This window comes from Akanthomyces muscarius (assembly GCF_028009165.1).
Source record: "Akanthomyces muscarius strain Ve6 chromosome Unknown contig_18, whole genome shotgun sequence".
Classification (NCBI taxonomy): Eukaryota; Fungi; Ascomycota; class Sordariomycetes; order Hypocreales; family Cordycipitaceae; genus Akanthomyces; species Akanthomyces muscarius.
In genome coordinates this window covers 1,649,781-1,666,507 of record NW_026611618.1, presented here as the reverse complement: position 1 = coordinate 1,666,507, position 16,727 = coordinate 1,649,781, and the positions used below count along the sequence as shown (strand labels likewise).

The 16,727-nt window shown below is 52.5% G+C and overlaps 2 protein-coding genes across 2 annotated transcripts; one reads left to right on the top strand and one right to left on the bottom strand.

Moving 5' to 3' along the window:
• Positions 1-11,409: 11,409 nt before the first annotated feature.
• Positions 11,410-12,480, top strand: LMH87_009010 (uncharacterized protein; the record flags this gene model as incomplete). The annotated part of the gene is made up of 2 exons (XM_056202274.1): positions 11,410-11,860; positions 11,975-12,480. The coding sequence occupies 2 exons, from the start codon at positions 11,410-11,412 to the stop codon at positions 12,478-12,480; spliced, it is 957 nt and encodes a 318-aa protein (XP_056056854.1).
• A 3,332-nt stretch (positions 12,481-15,812) lies between these two features.
• LMH87_009009 (uncharacterized protein) lies at positions 15,813-16,727 on the bottom strand (the record flags this gene model as incomplete). The annotated part of the gene is made up of 5 exons (XM_056202273.1): positions 15,813-15,845; positions 15,934-16,112; positions 16,221-16,374; positions 16,535-16,564; positions 16,626-16,727. The coding sequence occupies 5 exons, from the start codon at positions 16,725-16,727 to the stop codon at positions 15,813-15,815; spliced, it is 498 nt and encodes a 165-aa protein (XP_056056853.1).

Genomic DNA, 16,727 nt, shown 5'->3' with positions numbered 1-16,727 from the left:
TGGGAGGAGCCGTGGTGCTGGAAGAGGTAAATGGAGGGGGCAGGCTAGACAGCTAGCGCCCACTGGTAGTTGCTAGCGTGCCAGGAGGGGACGTGAATGGTAGGTGTAGCCAAGGGCGAGAAGATTTGGCTGCTTGACTGCCAGTGTCTTTGCTAGTTAGTACGAGCAGTGTCAAAGAGTGTAGCAATGAGGCTGGCCGGGATGTTTTTTGGCGTGTCTTTTGAGTCTTGATGGTGGGGACTTCTGCCTGAGGTAGACAGAGGTAGGAACGGAGCGCTGGCCGGGTCCATGCCGCTGGGTCTGGGCGTTCTGCTGGCTGCTGGTCACTGGCTGCTGGCTGCAGAGGGCTCCGAGAGAACGGCACGAGAGCTGCTGTCGTGCGCTGGACTCTCCGCCAAAGGGCCCTAATGCAGCGCTAAAGCACCCCTAAAACATGCCGCCCGGTAAATGCTTAGGCGGTGGTCTGCTGTAAAGAATGAGCTGCCCATTGCCCGTTGCGGCCCAGGCCAAGCCAAGGTAGCAAGTTGATTTGAACATCATTTTTCTATTATCTGCTACATGCAGCCTACCATTCATGACTAGGCCTGCAGCCAATTCCCAGCGGACTGGACGAGCTAGGTACGTTGACATCTGGCGTTGCTCTACTGGTGTCAGTAGCTCTGTCTCGTCGCGCTGCCACTGGGCGGAGGGGGTAGTTACCTCCTCAGCTCGTACCACAGAGACAGACTCTACTTGTGCAGCAAACACTGCGGCAAGCCATCTTCTATCATCAGCAGCATAATGTTAGCTGCATCAGGAAGCTACTTGTCAATACGTGCAATCGTTTCACGGACAAAAAAGCGTGCTACATCAATATACCACCGCATCCTTCCCCCTCAGCCTGACTATCCCATCCAGTGTGGCATCCATGCACGATGCCCAACTAACAACACAACACTTGCATCCAAGCCACTTCGCTGCGTGGCGATCTCACTGTTGCTGCACATATCGTTACATGCCTGGTGGTAGTCACCAATTGGTTTGCTGCTCGCAGCTCGGTGTTGTGGCTGCAGCTGCGATGCCATGATGCCACCAAGCTTGCTTGGGTAGCTGGGGTGCTTGGGCTTGATGCGTTGCTGTGACACGGCTCCTTATTAGACAACCAAGGCAAGTACTTCATTGTCCTACAGATACTCTGTTTCTCTGTACCGCTCACTCATGCACAGACAGTATGTCCAATCACCGTCCGCTTGTCTCCCATCAGTATTCTGGCAAGCAAGCCACTCGACAGATTTGGCATTGTCAGCTCCAGGGCAAAGCAAGGTACAAACGCTCGCAAATGCAACACCACCACCAACAATCGTCATCCGCCCTGCCATTGGCACGTCACAAATAAAAACTGACTTGCGAGTATGCCCGTATTTGCATGCATGACGCAGCCCGAGATCAATGTACTGTTCAACCTTGACAAGAACTGGCACCCGCAGCGAATGACCCGTCGACGGTTTCCGACACGCCCTGTCTCGTCTGCTGCAACCTCAACACGCCCTCCACCGCCATCGTCTCTGCTCTGCACACCGCGCCCGACTCGATTGTCAGCACCCCGGCTTCAACGCCTCGAGTCAACTCCAATAAGCTCGCTAGCGCTGTTGCGGCCTGGGTGGTGTGGCGTTGGAGCCCAAAACCTACCCACTGGGTCGGGAACGCACTTGCGCACTCCCACCCAAACTACCTCAAGGCTCGCCAACCTCTGCAAGAGGGTGGATTGACCCCTGCAAGTCGGCCGCTCCCCGCTCTTCAATGCATCCGAAAAGCGCAACACAGAACCCCAAAAAAGAAAGCTATGTGCCAAAGAGAGAAGAGGAGACGTGGGTCGGCCAGTGCTCATTGTCTGCTCCAACTTTGTGACCCGTCAAGGCGTCAAGCTTGTCTATCCAACTACTATCCAGCTCGTTGACTTGCCACGTTTGATTCCTTTTGCTGTGCGGGCCCTCAACCGAGCATCAGCTCCATTGTTTGCGTTCGGCGATCCTTAGCCCAGGCTATCTCGGCGTGAGCCAGATTGAATACCCGACCTTGGCCGTGAACATGGCCAACACAGTCGTCTATTTGCTAGCTCGACAAGCTGGACCGCTCTGGTCGCCTACCGCTATGCAAGATGCAAATGGAGCACAGGGCCCCGATGGTGAATACGGTAATAGTATGCAAGGTCGTTGGCGGGTGACATGGCTGGATGCACACAATGTGACCAAGTTTTACCCCATGCGTGATGGACTCATCCCGAAAAAACTGGGAGGCCATGTGGGTGGCTGGCAAGTTGGTCCAAGCACTGGCCCGTTTCTTGGCTACGTGGTAATCTTTTGCACCTATCTGCTCTTCCTTAGTAGCTCGGTGCTTCGTGCGGCTAGTACTGGTTAACCTTGTAGACCAAGGATCGAGAGACGACAACAGCGATTCAGCCTGCTGCTGCAGCTCATCAATGGTCAGGGCTTGGATGGCTCCATGCACGGAATTGACCTTGCTGTGCATTCACTTTCGCAATGGCTACATATGGTACATTTTCTACACCACGAAACCCTTGTGCGCCACTGGATCAGGCAGAAACACTTGTACCTCGTATTTCAGCAGAACTCTACTCATACTCGGACGGGGATCAGACCACATAACATCAACTTTGACAGGGTGCTGTCCCCAGCTGAGCAAGCATCATCAGTCCAAATCTGATGTTTACCTGTACCCTGGCCAACACGGCAAACACGCACGTTGCTAGGGACAGGCCCAGTAACTTTTTGATGCACGTCATTGGACGCCATCTCTGTCTGCCACAGTTTCACAGGTTTAATTGCAGCAACTGAATCCTGGCTTTGTTCGAGAACTGGTCCAACAAGGCGATATATCTGCACCAGACCACCTGATGTACTTGGGCAGGTTGACCCAAGGGCGCTAGCCTTTTGCACAGGCCACCGGGCACTGCTGCGCGGGGACTGGCCACTGTTTGCCAACATCAGCAGCAGATTTGGTCTTGCATCTCTGCGGCATCGTGTGCTCTGTCCGTAGTCTGATCATTGCTGTCGGCGCGTCTTTACTGGGTTATCCCGATGGAACGCCGTGCGGTCCCTCCGGCGCCAACGTCTACGAACCAGGATCTAAATGACCGACTAGGGTAAGAAATGACGAGCAGCTTGAATATCGTGGCGCCTCCTCAGCCAACGGCACTCTGTGACAGGGAACCGGGCCCTGTGATTGGAGACCCCAGGAAATGAAAGGTTTTAAATGAGGCGTGGACAGATCGACAAGGAATCGAGGACGTTTTCGACTCACAACCAATCTCAAGACTGATTCTAATATTAAAACCTGGCTCGACTAGCGCACCACGGGCATACTTACTGGGTACGAGGCGAAAGTTTTATACCCCTGCCAGGTACCTCTTTTTGACGCTAGGCTTTTTTAAGCTTTAGTCTCCCCATATACAAATTTATATGTATGCCTCCTTTTTTCTTGAAATTCCTACTATCAAGCAGCTATCAAGACCTCTAACAATGACTCGCACACCAGGCAAGACCACTAAACACGTCACAGAGGTCGAACGACGCCGTATACGTACCCTATACTTCGATGGCGCCCTCCAACCAGCCAAAATAAGCCATATTACAGGCTATTCTGTGGCACAAGTCAAGTACTCAGTACGCGCTAGCAGTCCAACACTAAAGCATCGATCCGGAAGACCTCTTGAGATGACGAATAACCAGATAGACCAGCTGGTTATATACGTGATGAGGTTAAAAGCGACCCGGCGGATGAGCTATCTAGAGCTCTCTATGCGGCTCTTTAAGGGCCGATTTAGCCAGTGGGTTATCAAACGAATGCTCTAACGGCAGGGCTTTCGGCGCCGGGTTGCTCGCCGGAAGCCCCCTATCTCAGAGGCCAATAGAGTTAAGAGGCTCGCCTTCGCCGAGGCGCATAAGGGCTAGTCAATTGATCAATAGAGCCAAATCCTCTGGACTGACGAGACGTGGGTGTCTGGCGGCACACATCGCCGGGTCCTCGTGACCAGAAGAGCTGGCGAGGAATATAAACCAACCTGTATTGAGGAGCGATTCCAACGGAAGAAGGGATGGATGTTCTGGGGCTGCTTTGCTAGTTCCCGGAAGGGCCCTGGCCTCTTCTAGGAGAAAGATTAGGGCAGTATTAATGCTGAATCGTACGCAGACCACACAGTTCCTCTTATCCACGGCTAGATACAGCTTCAACAAGGCGAGGGAAAGAGGCTGGTCCTAATACAAGATGGCGCTACCTCTCACACGTCAAAAGAGGTGTTAAAAGACCTATCTAAGAGAGGAATTAAGCCCCTAGTTTAGCCTCCTTTTAGCCCTGATCTCAACCCAATAGAGAGCTGCTGGAATTAGATGAAGGATTATATTGAGGATCGCTGGGGCTATGAGTCAAATACCTCCTATGATAAGCTTCGTATTTATGTTAATGAGGCCTGGGAGGCACTCCCAGAGGAATTCCTACAGGGCCTCTTAGCCTCGATGCCAGAGAGGATGGAGGCAGTTATCAAGGCTGACGGCATGCACACTAAATTCTAATTAGGAATAGCTTCAATACAGTACATGCAGGGGTGTTAAACTTACCCATCACACCCAGTAGTACTCGTCCAACAGTACGAAGGTCTGGCGTCGTTAACATCCCAATCTCGTCATTCTGTTGTGGCCCGTCATCTCAATTGGCAGGGATGCATGTGAGATCTAGCCCTGCAGCTAATTTCGCAACGCTGCTACGGCGCCGGCCTGCGCCTTAGACGGTAAGCTGTTGGCCTTGCAGCAGTGGAATTCGAATTGGTGTGTACGGATAGCATAGCCTGATTCATATCAGAGACACCAAGCAAGATGCGACAGCAAGATGCGACTGGAAACAAGAAACTCGCTTCCTTGACCAGCCGAGCCTTTCAAGGATGTGGCGCCACTTCAATCATTGCATCCCCAGCTCTCGACATCACTCGCTGAGAGGCCAACGTCTGGAAGACGCAGAGAAGATTCTTCGAGTGGAGCATTATTACCAAACAAAACACGCCAAGGCAGAACTGGCTCGTTTCGGTTTCCAGTTGAATTGCCATGTTTTATTTGTGGATTTGCGATGCTGCAAATGATGGGTTGTGCGGCTGTGGTGTGATTTGCTCCGCGCAGACCCGCCGAACGCACGTACAACCGTTTTTTCTGGTGCCAGGGTATTGCTGCACGAAAGCACATAAATTACAGAACACTTGGGTCACGCTTCCATTGCAAGGTATGGGTACACGTTTAATTACACCTAGCAGCAGCTGTGCTTCCGTGATTTCATGGTGGAGGTCTGCTAAGGTGAAGAAGAGTCACTCCACAGCAGTGGAGAATGACAGCGTGACGCTCCAATGTGAACCATTTTCCTGGTCTAGGTTGACTAACGTTAGTTGAGTGGCTAGATGTACCTGCGGGCCGTGGCTGCGGATAACACCAGACTAGCTTTCCAAACGGATGGGTGCTAACAAGGAACAATTCCATTGTTCCCGGATTCATGGTCTGCGGCCAAATCTGTCGGCGGGATTGCCAATTTGTAAATTGACAACTGAGCGCCAAGCGACATGTCGATACGAGCCAAAAGTTGTCGGCTCTTTGCCAATCTTGACTATGCACGCGTGGCAGGCCTGACAAGGCTGGAGGATTGATCTTCCGTCGCTTCCGTGTTCACAGCTGGAAGGGCTCGAGCATTCACTACTCTCTTATCCTCGCCCCCAAGAATTCTATTAATGGGCTGGGGTTTGCGCCGAACCCTGGCAGGCTAATCATAATGGCCTAGGAGCGAACCCGTGATTGGGTCAGATACTGGTAAATACAGCAGCAATTGGCCGTATCGCTGCTAATTGCGCAACATTCACCCCGGATCAACTTCCGCTGTCCGGCCCTAGGCCAGGCGCGTGAAGGGGAAGACTCGAAATGTAAGAAGGGTTTGGCGGCCTGCCACAAGTCATATCAGGCGGAGCTTTTTAGCGTAAGAATGAGCTACGTGGTCCAACAATTGGCGGCGCTGTTGGGTGTATCCTGCTGATTCCTGCATAGCCGCTGACAAGGGTGCGGACAGAAACAGATCACCGCAGGTCAGATGTGCCGGCTCCAGGTCGTCCCAAACTGCCTAGCACAGGACAACGTACATATGGCATGCATTGCTAGCGGCTGCTGGGCCCTCTCCCGATATTCTGCGCACTGGGGGGAGGATGTCAAATACTGGTCGTCCATCGCCCTGGTTCATGCAGGCGCCACGAACCCTGGCAGCGGGCGGGACAAGGCCCATCAACCGTTCTGGCACCCCAGATGGGCTGCCTTGTACCGACGTACAGATTAAGGTAGCCAGCTTTGCACACCGCTGTCAGCCAAGTACACAAGTGCATGAGCAAACAAACCACGTTGAACGGCGGCTTGATCTATGGAAATCGGCAGCGCCGCAAGCATTGCTGAAACAGACATGGCGTCCCACGCCATTGTCGCGGAATCGGATTGTCAGCACGGAGTAGATCATTTCGCTGCAGTGGACTGACGAGCCAAAGAGCCGGCAGGATGAACAGCCGCGTCGCTCCCAGGCTACGGTGCGGGTACCCCGTCAGCGAGTACATATTTTTGGGGGCTGGCTGCAACAGCGGTCTCTGCAAAACTCGGTCAATCGACGTGGCGGTCACTCAACGCACCAAGCCTGGTCTGCTTATTGGTGGCGCGCGTGGCAGCCGGTGGCTACTCGTACATGCCGAACTTTGATGCCCAACACGACTGCGGGCGGGGGGCACCAGCGGCATGCAGACGTGGTGCGTCGTACATCTCGTCATATTCTAATAAGCTAGCCTGGTAACTCCAATGCATTGCGCATTCTGCAGCAACGGGCCGCCGATTCCGGCTGCTCCCAGCCCGCCCGGTGGACGCTCCATTATTATCCAGCGGGCAGCTGTCCTGCTCACAGAGAGAGAGGTCCAGTTTCTATCCATGCCCAGCCGTAGAATCCACAAGGTCTTGATCAGGTCTCGCGCTAGCCAAATCAAGGAGAGCACTACACCGTATAATGCTCTCGTCGAGGGAGGATTGTCCCATCAGCCCGGTTATGATGTTCCTGGCGGAAAAGAAACAAAGAGATGCACGGGTGAGCGAAGTGAGCCAGACACTTGCTCGCGGGTGCCACGGAAATGCAGGTGGCCGCCTCTGGCCTCCTGCGGTCCCAGCGCCGTGGAAATGAGACGCTCCTCCGCAGGCGCTCAGGACCAGCTGCCGCATAGCGAGTTGGCCACGTGAAGCATACAGACATGGCCGAGACGCGCAAGTCAATGGCGCCAGCAAAGGCTGCGAGACAACGCCATCGGCACGTCTTTCTCCCCGGAAAAAAAGATGGCTCGAGAGCGTGCAAGGAATACAGATCCATGTACGGATACATGTCAAATACCCGGAAATACCAAGCAATACGCTCGTGCCAACATCGGTGTGGCAAAGGTTCCCTTGCCCACCGTCTCTAGAATGGATGCCGACTGCGAGTGCTTTGACACTGTTTCGTTTCGTCCCAAGAAAGGGTCCAAAGCACGTACGACGTTTGGCAAGGGAGCATGTCACTGTCTCAGTTATGACCGAGTAGCAAAGCCCAAGCAAAGCAAAAAAAAAAAAAAAAAAAAAAAAAAAAAGACGCAAAAACCAGAGACAAAAAAAAGTTACGAACAAAGATGTAACAGTAACTCGGCGAGGAACGAGCGCTTCCAAGTGACAGATTGGCGGAGTTTGGTGTCGCACAAGTCAACCATGGCCCCGGTAATGTTTTTTGGGGAAAAACGTTGGGGCGCTGAGACATCGCAGCACTCTGATTGTGGCTTGTTGCTTTTCTTTCTCAAACATCTCGATGTCGTTTTCACTCCCGTCAAAAAGAAGGGATGAACGGCCCAAGGCCATCGTTGCCAATCATGTTCGCTGTTGGCTGTCTGCTCCATCGATGGCTGCGATCGGAGCTTGTCTCCCCCCTGATCCAGATCCCACGCCGTAGATTTTTTTTCCTTCTTCTTATTTTTCCTTTTGCTTTTTTGTAGATTCGAGCCCTTTTGGTGTTCCAGATTTAGCAGGCATAAACTTGGAAGTGGCTTTGGGGATTTTACAGTGCAGGCGCGCGAAGCGAATGGGGATGAGACCCCGCGAGGGAGTAATAATTGTCCGCAAATGAGCAGCGTATCGGAGGAGAAGTTTTCATGAGCTGACCTTGTAAGGTTTTGTGTTTCTTGAACTCGAGAGTCGGACGACTGTCGATGCGGCGGGTGTCAAAAAGGCAGTGATCCCAGACAGGGCTGCATTTACTAGAAGGAGCTTGGTTGTCTTGTCGTTGGGATGTCAGGTACCCAGTACAGGCGAATGTCGTTGATTGAGACAAGCCACAGGGAGCTACTGACGCCTTCATACTTTAACATTGCTCTGGAACATAGTTATACCCAGTGGCAGGAAGACGGTTGTGTAGTGTCAATTGGTCCTCCTAGGAGAGGTCATTGCTCAGAGGCGCAGGCTGCGTCAGCTCCAAAGCCAGGCAGATCAAGTTTACTACTTGTAGACTGGTATGCACAATAGATCTGGGCTGTTGGATGGCGCCCTATTTGTCTAATGGCTATATTGTGCCCCTGGCCATCTGTTCGAGGACAACGAACACCATTGTCGCCGTACCTCCGCCATGCTCTCCGAAGCATGGCAAGTATCTTGGAACGAATGACCTGTATAAGCGTACATGGTACTCTTTTCTTGCTTTTGGGGGGCTTCAGTCTCCATGCGCAGTCGATGGAGTCGAGTATTGGACTCCAGATGCAGCCCGAGCGAGGTGCCGGCTTGCGTCTTACTATCCCTTTGACTGCGGTAAAGGAGCAAGCAGGTAACTTGCAGGGTTGTTAGCCAATGAGACAATAGTGGATCTGAAGGTACTTAATATTATGTGGGAACTAGGCTATGATAGAAGTACCAGCAGTTCGCAGAGGTACAAATAGCTACATCACATACATTACAGCCACGCCGTGTTTTTGCTGGTGTGCGCGTGTTAGGATTGCGAGCCTGAAGAGGCTTCCTGTGGCTTCGGGAGCGAATCTCTCCAGCCCTAAAGCCCTGACAAGCGAGGCACTTTGAGGATTTCTTCCGGTCGACATGATTATGCTGTAATTTGGGCGTAAATGTGTCGCCGGCGCGAAACCTTTGACGGCTGGCGCCGTCACCTGCGTAGGCTTTAAGAAGCTCGTCAACTAGGCGCTGCCGCTAGTCAACCTGCCGCTGGATACAGCCCCAGGCAGGCTCTTTGAATCGCTGAAGTAAGAAGCTGTTAACTAGTGAGGTCTCGAGCAGGAATTTCCACGCGATCACCCGCCAATTTCCCTTATAAACCCTGTGACTAAAGCCTTCAGAGGCCCTAAGCTGGTCACTAATATCTACAGCGCCTATTTGATCGTTATATTGGGCGGCGATGGACGGCACGTCGAGGGCCTTTATAGGCTTGTCACTAAAAACAAGCCTAACAGGCCGTGACCTTCCTGTTATTGATGTCGGCCGGCGCCGTAGGCGCTGTTCGAATTCCTCTTTAGTGTATACAGTTGTAAGCATGAGGACGAGAGTGTTATCTTTCCAGGCGATTTGGTTGACCTAGAGGCAGGAAGAACAGGTTAGCTAGCGATTTATTAGGCAGCTTGTTGATAGGACCTCTCACCTGACCACCCTCTGCTAGCTGTGACCGAATTTCATTATACTGCCATAGCTTAACGTGGCGTATATCGTCTTTCTTAGCCTAGATGAAGGGCTCGAAGATACTAGCTTTAGCGCGGCAGGTACCAGTTGCAGCGATGCCTTGTTGACGGAGAGTTGCGAATAGAGGCGGAGAAGTGAAGAGATTATCCATAAAGACATAGTATGTCTTCGCTGGCAGCTTATTTACTAAGGCAACCACGACAGACTGTGTCGGTGTGAGGTATTGAAGGTCCTTATCGTTACTATCGCGCTTCCGCTTCCTGGTTGTTCGGGGGCTCATATTACCAGAAATATCATAACTTTGGCCGGGAATATGTTATAGCTAGTGTAAGAAATACCCTCGCTAAGTAATAACCTATATTTTGAAGCCTGTAGGCGTTGGCTTTGTCGGTATTGTGACCTTCTGTAGAGACCTTCTAGTGAAGCCGATCATACACTCGTTAACAGCCACATAGGTCCCAGGACAAAGCAGTGAATTTGAAGCCCGTTAGACCTTGTCTGACTAGGTATTAACTTGGTGGAAAGGTGTAGGAACCGTGGTTCGAGGATTATTTTCGACGTCATAGAGAGTAATACGGCGATAGAGGATATAGAAGCGGTTATAAGTCATATACCGGATAATAGGATGCTGTGGACGCGTTCCTACCATAGACGAAGTCTTCTAATAGTCTAGAATTCGAGATTCCCTATGAATTCCTATATAAATAATAATTGTAAGGAAGAGATAGACTTCTGCTACTGTCGTTGGTGTCCATTTGAGGGTGCGAGAGAACCTTCCCTTCAGCCTAACAGGCAAGAAAGACTCGCGTTTGTTTGTGTATTTGACCTAGGTTCCGACTATCGATTCGGGTATAAAAAGCTGGAAAAGTGACAAGGGCGTCTGCGGAAGGTCCTGTACGACTGGCATCTCTGTAGGCACTTTAAAAGGCTTGAATTTGGTGTTGTTGGAAGGTGATGATAGCGACGATAGGCGCGCTGGTGGCTCTTCTGGTGGCTCTTCTGGTGGCTCCGCTGGTGGCTCTGCTGGTGTATCGTGCCCTGTAGAAGCGTTGTAAGTAGCTAAGGCTTCCACAGCCTGTGCAGCCTCGTCAAGACGGGCAAAAAACTCAAAATCACAGGATAATAATACGTTGCTGTTAATTAATTCGTCTATAACTTTTTTCTTAAATAAATATGTACTAGAATGCTATATAATTCATTTGTTATGACAGTCGCGTTACAGCTGAAGTACCGCGTTGTATCTGCGCTAAGTCAAGGCGATGTGGGTCCCGTGACCTGCTTGCTCCTTTACCGCAGTCAAAGGGATACGGGCCAGAGGTTTTGCAGTGGCAACACGAGGCGCACGTGCATTTACTACGACGACTAGCTCAATGAATAATTCCCAATCACATCTTTACTAGACACGATGCCATCTGTTGGGACTCTGGCCGCCTTGATGGCGTTGTGCGCGGTGATCGGCCCGGGATCCGTAATAAACGGCATTACGGCACGGAGCTGCCCCCGCACCACCCGCAGAATTGCCCCTCCGTCACGGCGGAGCTTCCTTTGCCATCTCACTGCTCAATTTCCAGCATCCTCCCGTTTCTGTTTCCCTTTTCCTTTCCCTCTTCACCTCAAAGATATCAAAAAAAAAAATTCAACTGACCCTCTTCAGCCCGTCCTTCGAGTAATGGGCGCCGCAATCCAGGAATGGACCGTCACCAGGCCGTGGGCGGAGCCGCACTGCGCCCTCGGCGAAGGTCCGTTTTACGAGGCCGAGACGGACTCGCTGCGTCTCGTGGACATTAAGAAGAAGCAGATTCTCTACTTTCGCGACGTTGTCGCGGCCGAGAATCGCGACGCAGCCGCCGCGGGGCCCGAGGTCGTGCAGCTCGACGTGTGCCCGACCGTCACGGCCGACATTGACGGCGTGGACCCCCGGGAGCGCATCCTCGTCGGCGTCAAGCACGGCCTGGCGACGCTGGACGTCAAGGGCGGGCAGGGCAAGTACGAGCTGCTGGTGCCGTTTCACGAGCCGAGCAACGAGCGTCTGCGCTCCAACGACGGCTACGCGGATCCCTTGGGGCGGTTCCTGCTGGGAAGCATGACGGATTTTGGCCAGGGTCCTTTTCAGCCGGAAGGTGTGTGCCTCTCAAGTCCCTGGTTACTCAATTACATCAATCTTTCTTTTTGATCCTCTCCTCTCCCTTTTACGTAGCGCTAATATTGAGATTACATGGGGGGCGGGCGAAAAGGCGGCTTGTTTCTCTTCACGGCAGACTCGGCCCGGGAGCTCATCCCGGGCCTCACCATCCCCAACGGCATGGGCTGGTCGCCCGACCTGCGCACCATGTACTTTACGCACTCGCCGACGCGCGAGCTCTTTGCCCTCGACTACGACCCCGCGCCCGGCGGCGGCGGCGGCGGCGACATGAGCAGGCGTCGCGTGCACTACCGCCATACGTCCGGCCCCGCGGAGCCCGACGGGCTGCGCGTCGACGCCGAGGGCCACGTCTGGCAGGCCTTTTACGGCGAGGGCATGGTGCTGCGCATCGACGGGCGCTCGGGCGCGGTGCTGGGCCGCGTCCGCATCCCGACGCGCAACGCGACGTGCGTGCAGTTTGTCGGCGAGGACCTCTTCGTCACGACGGCGGCCGACGACGGGCATGACGCCGACGCCGAGAGCAAAAGGCTGGGAGGCGCCATCTTCAGGGTGCATGTCGGCGTCCGGGGCATGGATCTCTTCAAGTTTAAAATGTAAAGGGACCCAAAAAGGTGTCTGTTTAATGTACATTGTCAAGTATTTAACACCATACACGGTTGTCACTTGTCACTTGCATCAAGCGTGTTTCTCTTTTTGCAAATTAGAACGTTTCGTTTACTTTGTTTGGCTCGTGCGCCCGTATGTAAAAGACACAGCTCGCCATCCCTTGCTGGTTTTCCCCAACAAAACTTGCCCTCGTGTATGGGTGTATGGGCAAAGTCGGCATAACTGATAAGAGAAGTAGCGGGCGTGTCACCCTACCTACCCTGGCCAACTGCGTGTCTCATCTCACCGTACTGAGACCTTTCTCCTTCACCTTCGGCCTGTTTCGTTCTCCGAGGGAGAGGTTCTCTCTGCGGACCATTCGAGCCGTTGCACTCTTTTTTCTCGTTCTTTCCTTTTTTGCTTATTCCTTGTCTCATCTGCACACTTTTCGCGTGGAAAGAGACGAGTCAAAGACGAGTCAGGGGGGAACAAATCGTGGCTGCATCAAATGTCTCGACAAAAACCGCAGAATTAGGCCATGATATGATACCCCCTTCCCCCGTATTCTGCGCTACAGTCTATGCCTAGATCAAGGAATGTGCAGTGGAAAAAAAGCAATTCAGCTTGGAAACTACCCAAACAAGGTCAGCGATCGATATCAACTGAAGCGCAAAACTAGTGACATCTCTGATGCACCGTTGCGTATCCATAATTAGCATCACAACGTTCTTGAACTCAATATCGTCCCCCCGGTTTCATCGAATAAGAATTCGAGTTATCAGATCGCGTGGTCTAGTTGGTTATGGCACCTCGTTAACACCGAGAAGGTCCCCGGTTCGAGCCCGGGCGGGATCTAGATTTTTTGCTTCTGAGCACTATTTTTGGCTCCCTGTCAAAGCGAATACTCTTTAAATTGCTTTCTAGTTTCTATCTTGTGGTATGCTTTTTGGCAGCCTTGGTTGCTTCGACGTATACGGACTGTGCCATAGGCTGGAGTTCCAGCCGTTCAAGTAGTTCGCAAGTCCGTATTGATCACCAAATCGTCGCGGCCCTTCAAATGAATAACTACTGTTATCCCATCTATTCCAGCATCGTCACATTCATGTTCTCGCTCCATACGAGCGGAATTCATCTCGCCAGGTTCGCAGGAGTCCAGTTCAGAACGCAGCTGGTCGACTTCAGCACTCAAATCCATAAACCTGTCTCTCCAATGACAGGAGTGTTGATCACGGGGCTTTGCTCTGCCTGGTACCTTCATTATACTTGGAAGCCTAACATCTCTGGGAGGCATTGTCCTAGCTCTAGGCCTGTTCGAGGCTGCTGCATCTGGTTGTCGTCGCGGTTCCATTCCCTCCGCATACACATTTTCAGAAACTTGACTGTTTATGTTCGATGAGCTGTCCGCCTGCTTCAGACTGTCCCGAGATGTCCGCGAGGCTAGACTGGGGCTTTTCGGCACAGTTCGATTATGTTCACACTGTGGAAGTGGCTCATCATAAATAGACGGTCTCTCGCTCGGTCGCGCTGATATGGATCTATTCCCATCACAGTAGACACGTTCCTGTTTTGAATTATTCAGTGGTGAGCTCGGTGTCTGTGGCTGCCATCGCTCTTCTCGGGGAGAGATTGGCATAGTGCTCTGTCTTCTGACTTTCTTGAGATTGGCAACCCATTCTGGTTTCGTTGCGGGCTTTTCGTAAATCTCAGGCTCCCCTGTAGCCGGTTTTGACACCTTTCTCAGTGTATCCCTTCCCCATGGTCTTGTCTCGCTTCCTGCGTTTGGCTTTTGTATCGAGGGTTCCGGAACTTGACGGAGTTTGGGCCAAGTTTCGACTTCGGGTGATGGCTCGTGGGGGTGCGGTCGCAAAAGACGACGTCCTGCATATGGGTCAGAAGACCCCGTCTTCAGCGGAATCGCGCTTTTCGCTTCTTCGCTTCGTCGTGGCTGAAGAGCTGCAGGCCGCAAGTCCTCCTCTGCTATCGGATTTTCTGGCAGTCTGAGGTGGGATACGGTGGTAGCGTGCGTCGCTGTCGAGCTTCCACTGTACGATGATGAATAAATTTGCGTGTTAGCACCTGGCATAGCCGCTACTGTTTGCCGTCTTGTGATGGGCTGTCGCGCAATGCAGCAGATGCAATGACGCGCAGGCTGGTTTACAGACATATCGGGGAGAGTTTTTGCTCGAGCAGATCGAGAGCTCGAGGACATTGAAGTCGTGTGGTCGGGACTCTCGTTGCTCCATGGATAGTTCTCAGCGTCGTAGTTGTTTTGCCTGTCATGAGATTGATCACTGGGCTGCTGCGGAGCAGTTGAGGAGCTTGGCGCTTCGGAATTCACAGTCGGTACCTGCGAAGTGTCCGAGTCCTCTTCTATATCAGCAGTACATCTGGAGCAGAATGCATGGCCACACGAGGCGCATGGCTCTTGGAACGTGATCCATTCGCCGCAAGAATGGCAGACATGAGCTCCAGAGGACTCATCTCGGATGCCGTCGCCGTTGACCCAATAGTTTGCATACATATCAGTGGTCGTTGGTTGCATTGCTTCTGCATTGTGGAGCATGGATTCAGGTGTCGTCTCGTGGAGAGGTTGCGTGAGAGTTTCGGTTGTCGTTGCTGTACCGCGACTACTTAACACATCGTAACTCTTGGATATTCTCGGACCGATAATAGGTTTGAAGTGGCTAGTCCGCTTCCTCAATAGTAACCGATCATCACCTGGCGAACTGTCCCTTTTGTCCTGGGACCGAGGTGGAGTGGCATGTAGGAATACTGTGCTTCGCGATGCAGGTATCACAAAGCCGTCCTTGGCCGAGCCCTGCCGTGAATTCTGGCCATAACTGTACCGGATGATGCTGCCATTGTCGTCTGTGAGTGTCTTTAGCTGCCCTAGTCTCGTGGTGACAATTCCGCTCGGGATAGTAGGCCGCCGTCTTCCAATGTCGGCCCGTTGGCTTCCTGCTGTTCTTGCTGGTGTCGTTTGTTGACGCACACTTGGCGACTCCGAGCTATTCATGTTTGCGCACGTAATAATGACTGTTGTGCGCGCTGACGTTGAGATCGAAAGCAACTATGCGTTAGCAAAATACACTGCTTGGATCCAACGATTACGAGGCGCGTGGTTGGCCAACAGGAAGGAGGCGGGTGGTGGAAAAGTAGGAGCAACGCAGCATAGCAGTAACAACCAGAAGCAAAAACAATCACTAGCAAATAAGCAAGAGTAAGGAACAAAGGGAATTAAAGTTGACATTGAATAGCACCGCGACAAGTATAAATTGTCTGGCAATGCGCTAATGCGTTGGAATATGATGTACAAATGGGCGTCCGCCAATGCAACCAGTTGTCTATTTCACATGGGCCTGGAGGGTCTCGAGAACCTGCAATTATTGTGTTAGCCTAGGTTCCGCGTATATACTATGCACTTTACGAGCTCCAAATAGCACGAGAGTTCCTGATGATACGTACCTCGAGCTCGATTTTGGCCTCGGCAATATCCTGCTCACTACCGTTACCGCTGGCAATCTTCTGGGCCTCAGCAACCTGGCTGCGGATAGCCTCAGCGCTGAAGTCCTCGATGGCGTAAGCCTCGGGGGCGTTGATGCTAAGGGCAGAGTCGGGTTGGACAGTAGCGAATCCACCGGAAACTAATTGGGGTTAGCAATTCCATGCTGTCGAATAGTGTTCCTCGTTGGCTCGAATAATTCGTCATGTCTTCAAAACAATTCGCCGATTTCGCGGAAAGGTAGACGTACGGAAGAAGGACTTGGTGCTGCCGCTCTCCTCAATGACCTCGACGACACCGGGCTTGAGCTGCTCAATGGAGGGAACGTGGTTGGCGAGGACACCCATGTCACCAGACTCGGCGGGAATGTTGACCTGGACGACGTTTTGCGACTTGAAGATGGTCTGGTTGAGGTAATTAGCATGCGTTGCTATAAATTCTCGCACGGCGACGGCGCTCCGAGGCGACCGGGGAAAACGGGTTCGGCGCGAGCAATTGAGTCGCGAAACACGGATCGGTCGTTTCGGAGTATGCCTCGGAAGCAATTCGAGGGATTGGTCATACCTGGTGAGGCAGAGACAGGCTCAGCTTGATCTTTTTGCGACAGTTAGCCTTGCGTAATAAGCACAGGGGAATGGAAGAGGAGCAGTCGCACCTTGTCGGGAATGGCCTCGGCGTAGCCTCTGCGCTGGGCAGCCATGCGCATGGCAACGGGGCGAGCACGGATGGCCGCGCGGGCAATGCGGAGGGAGTTCAT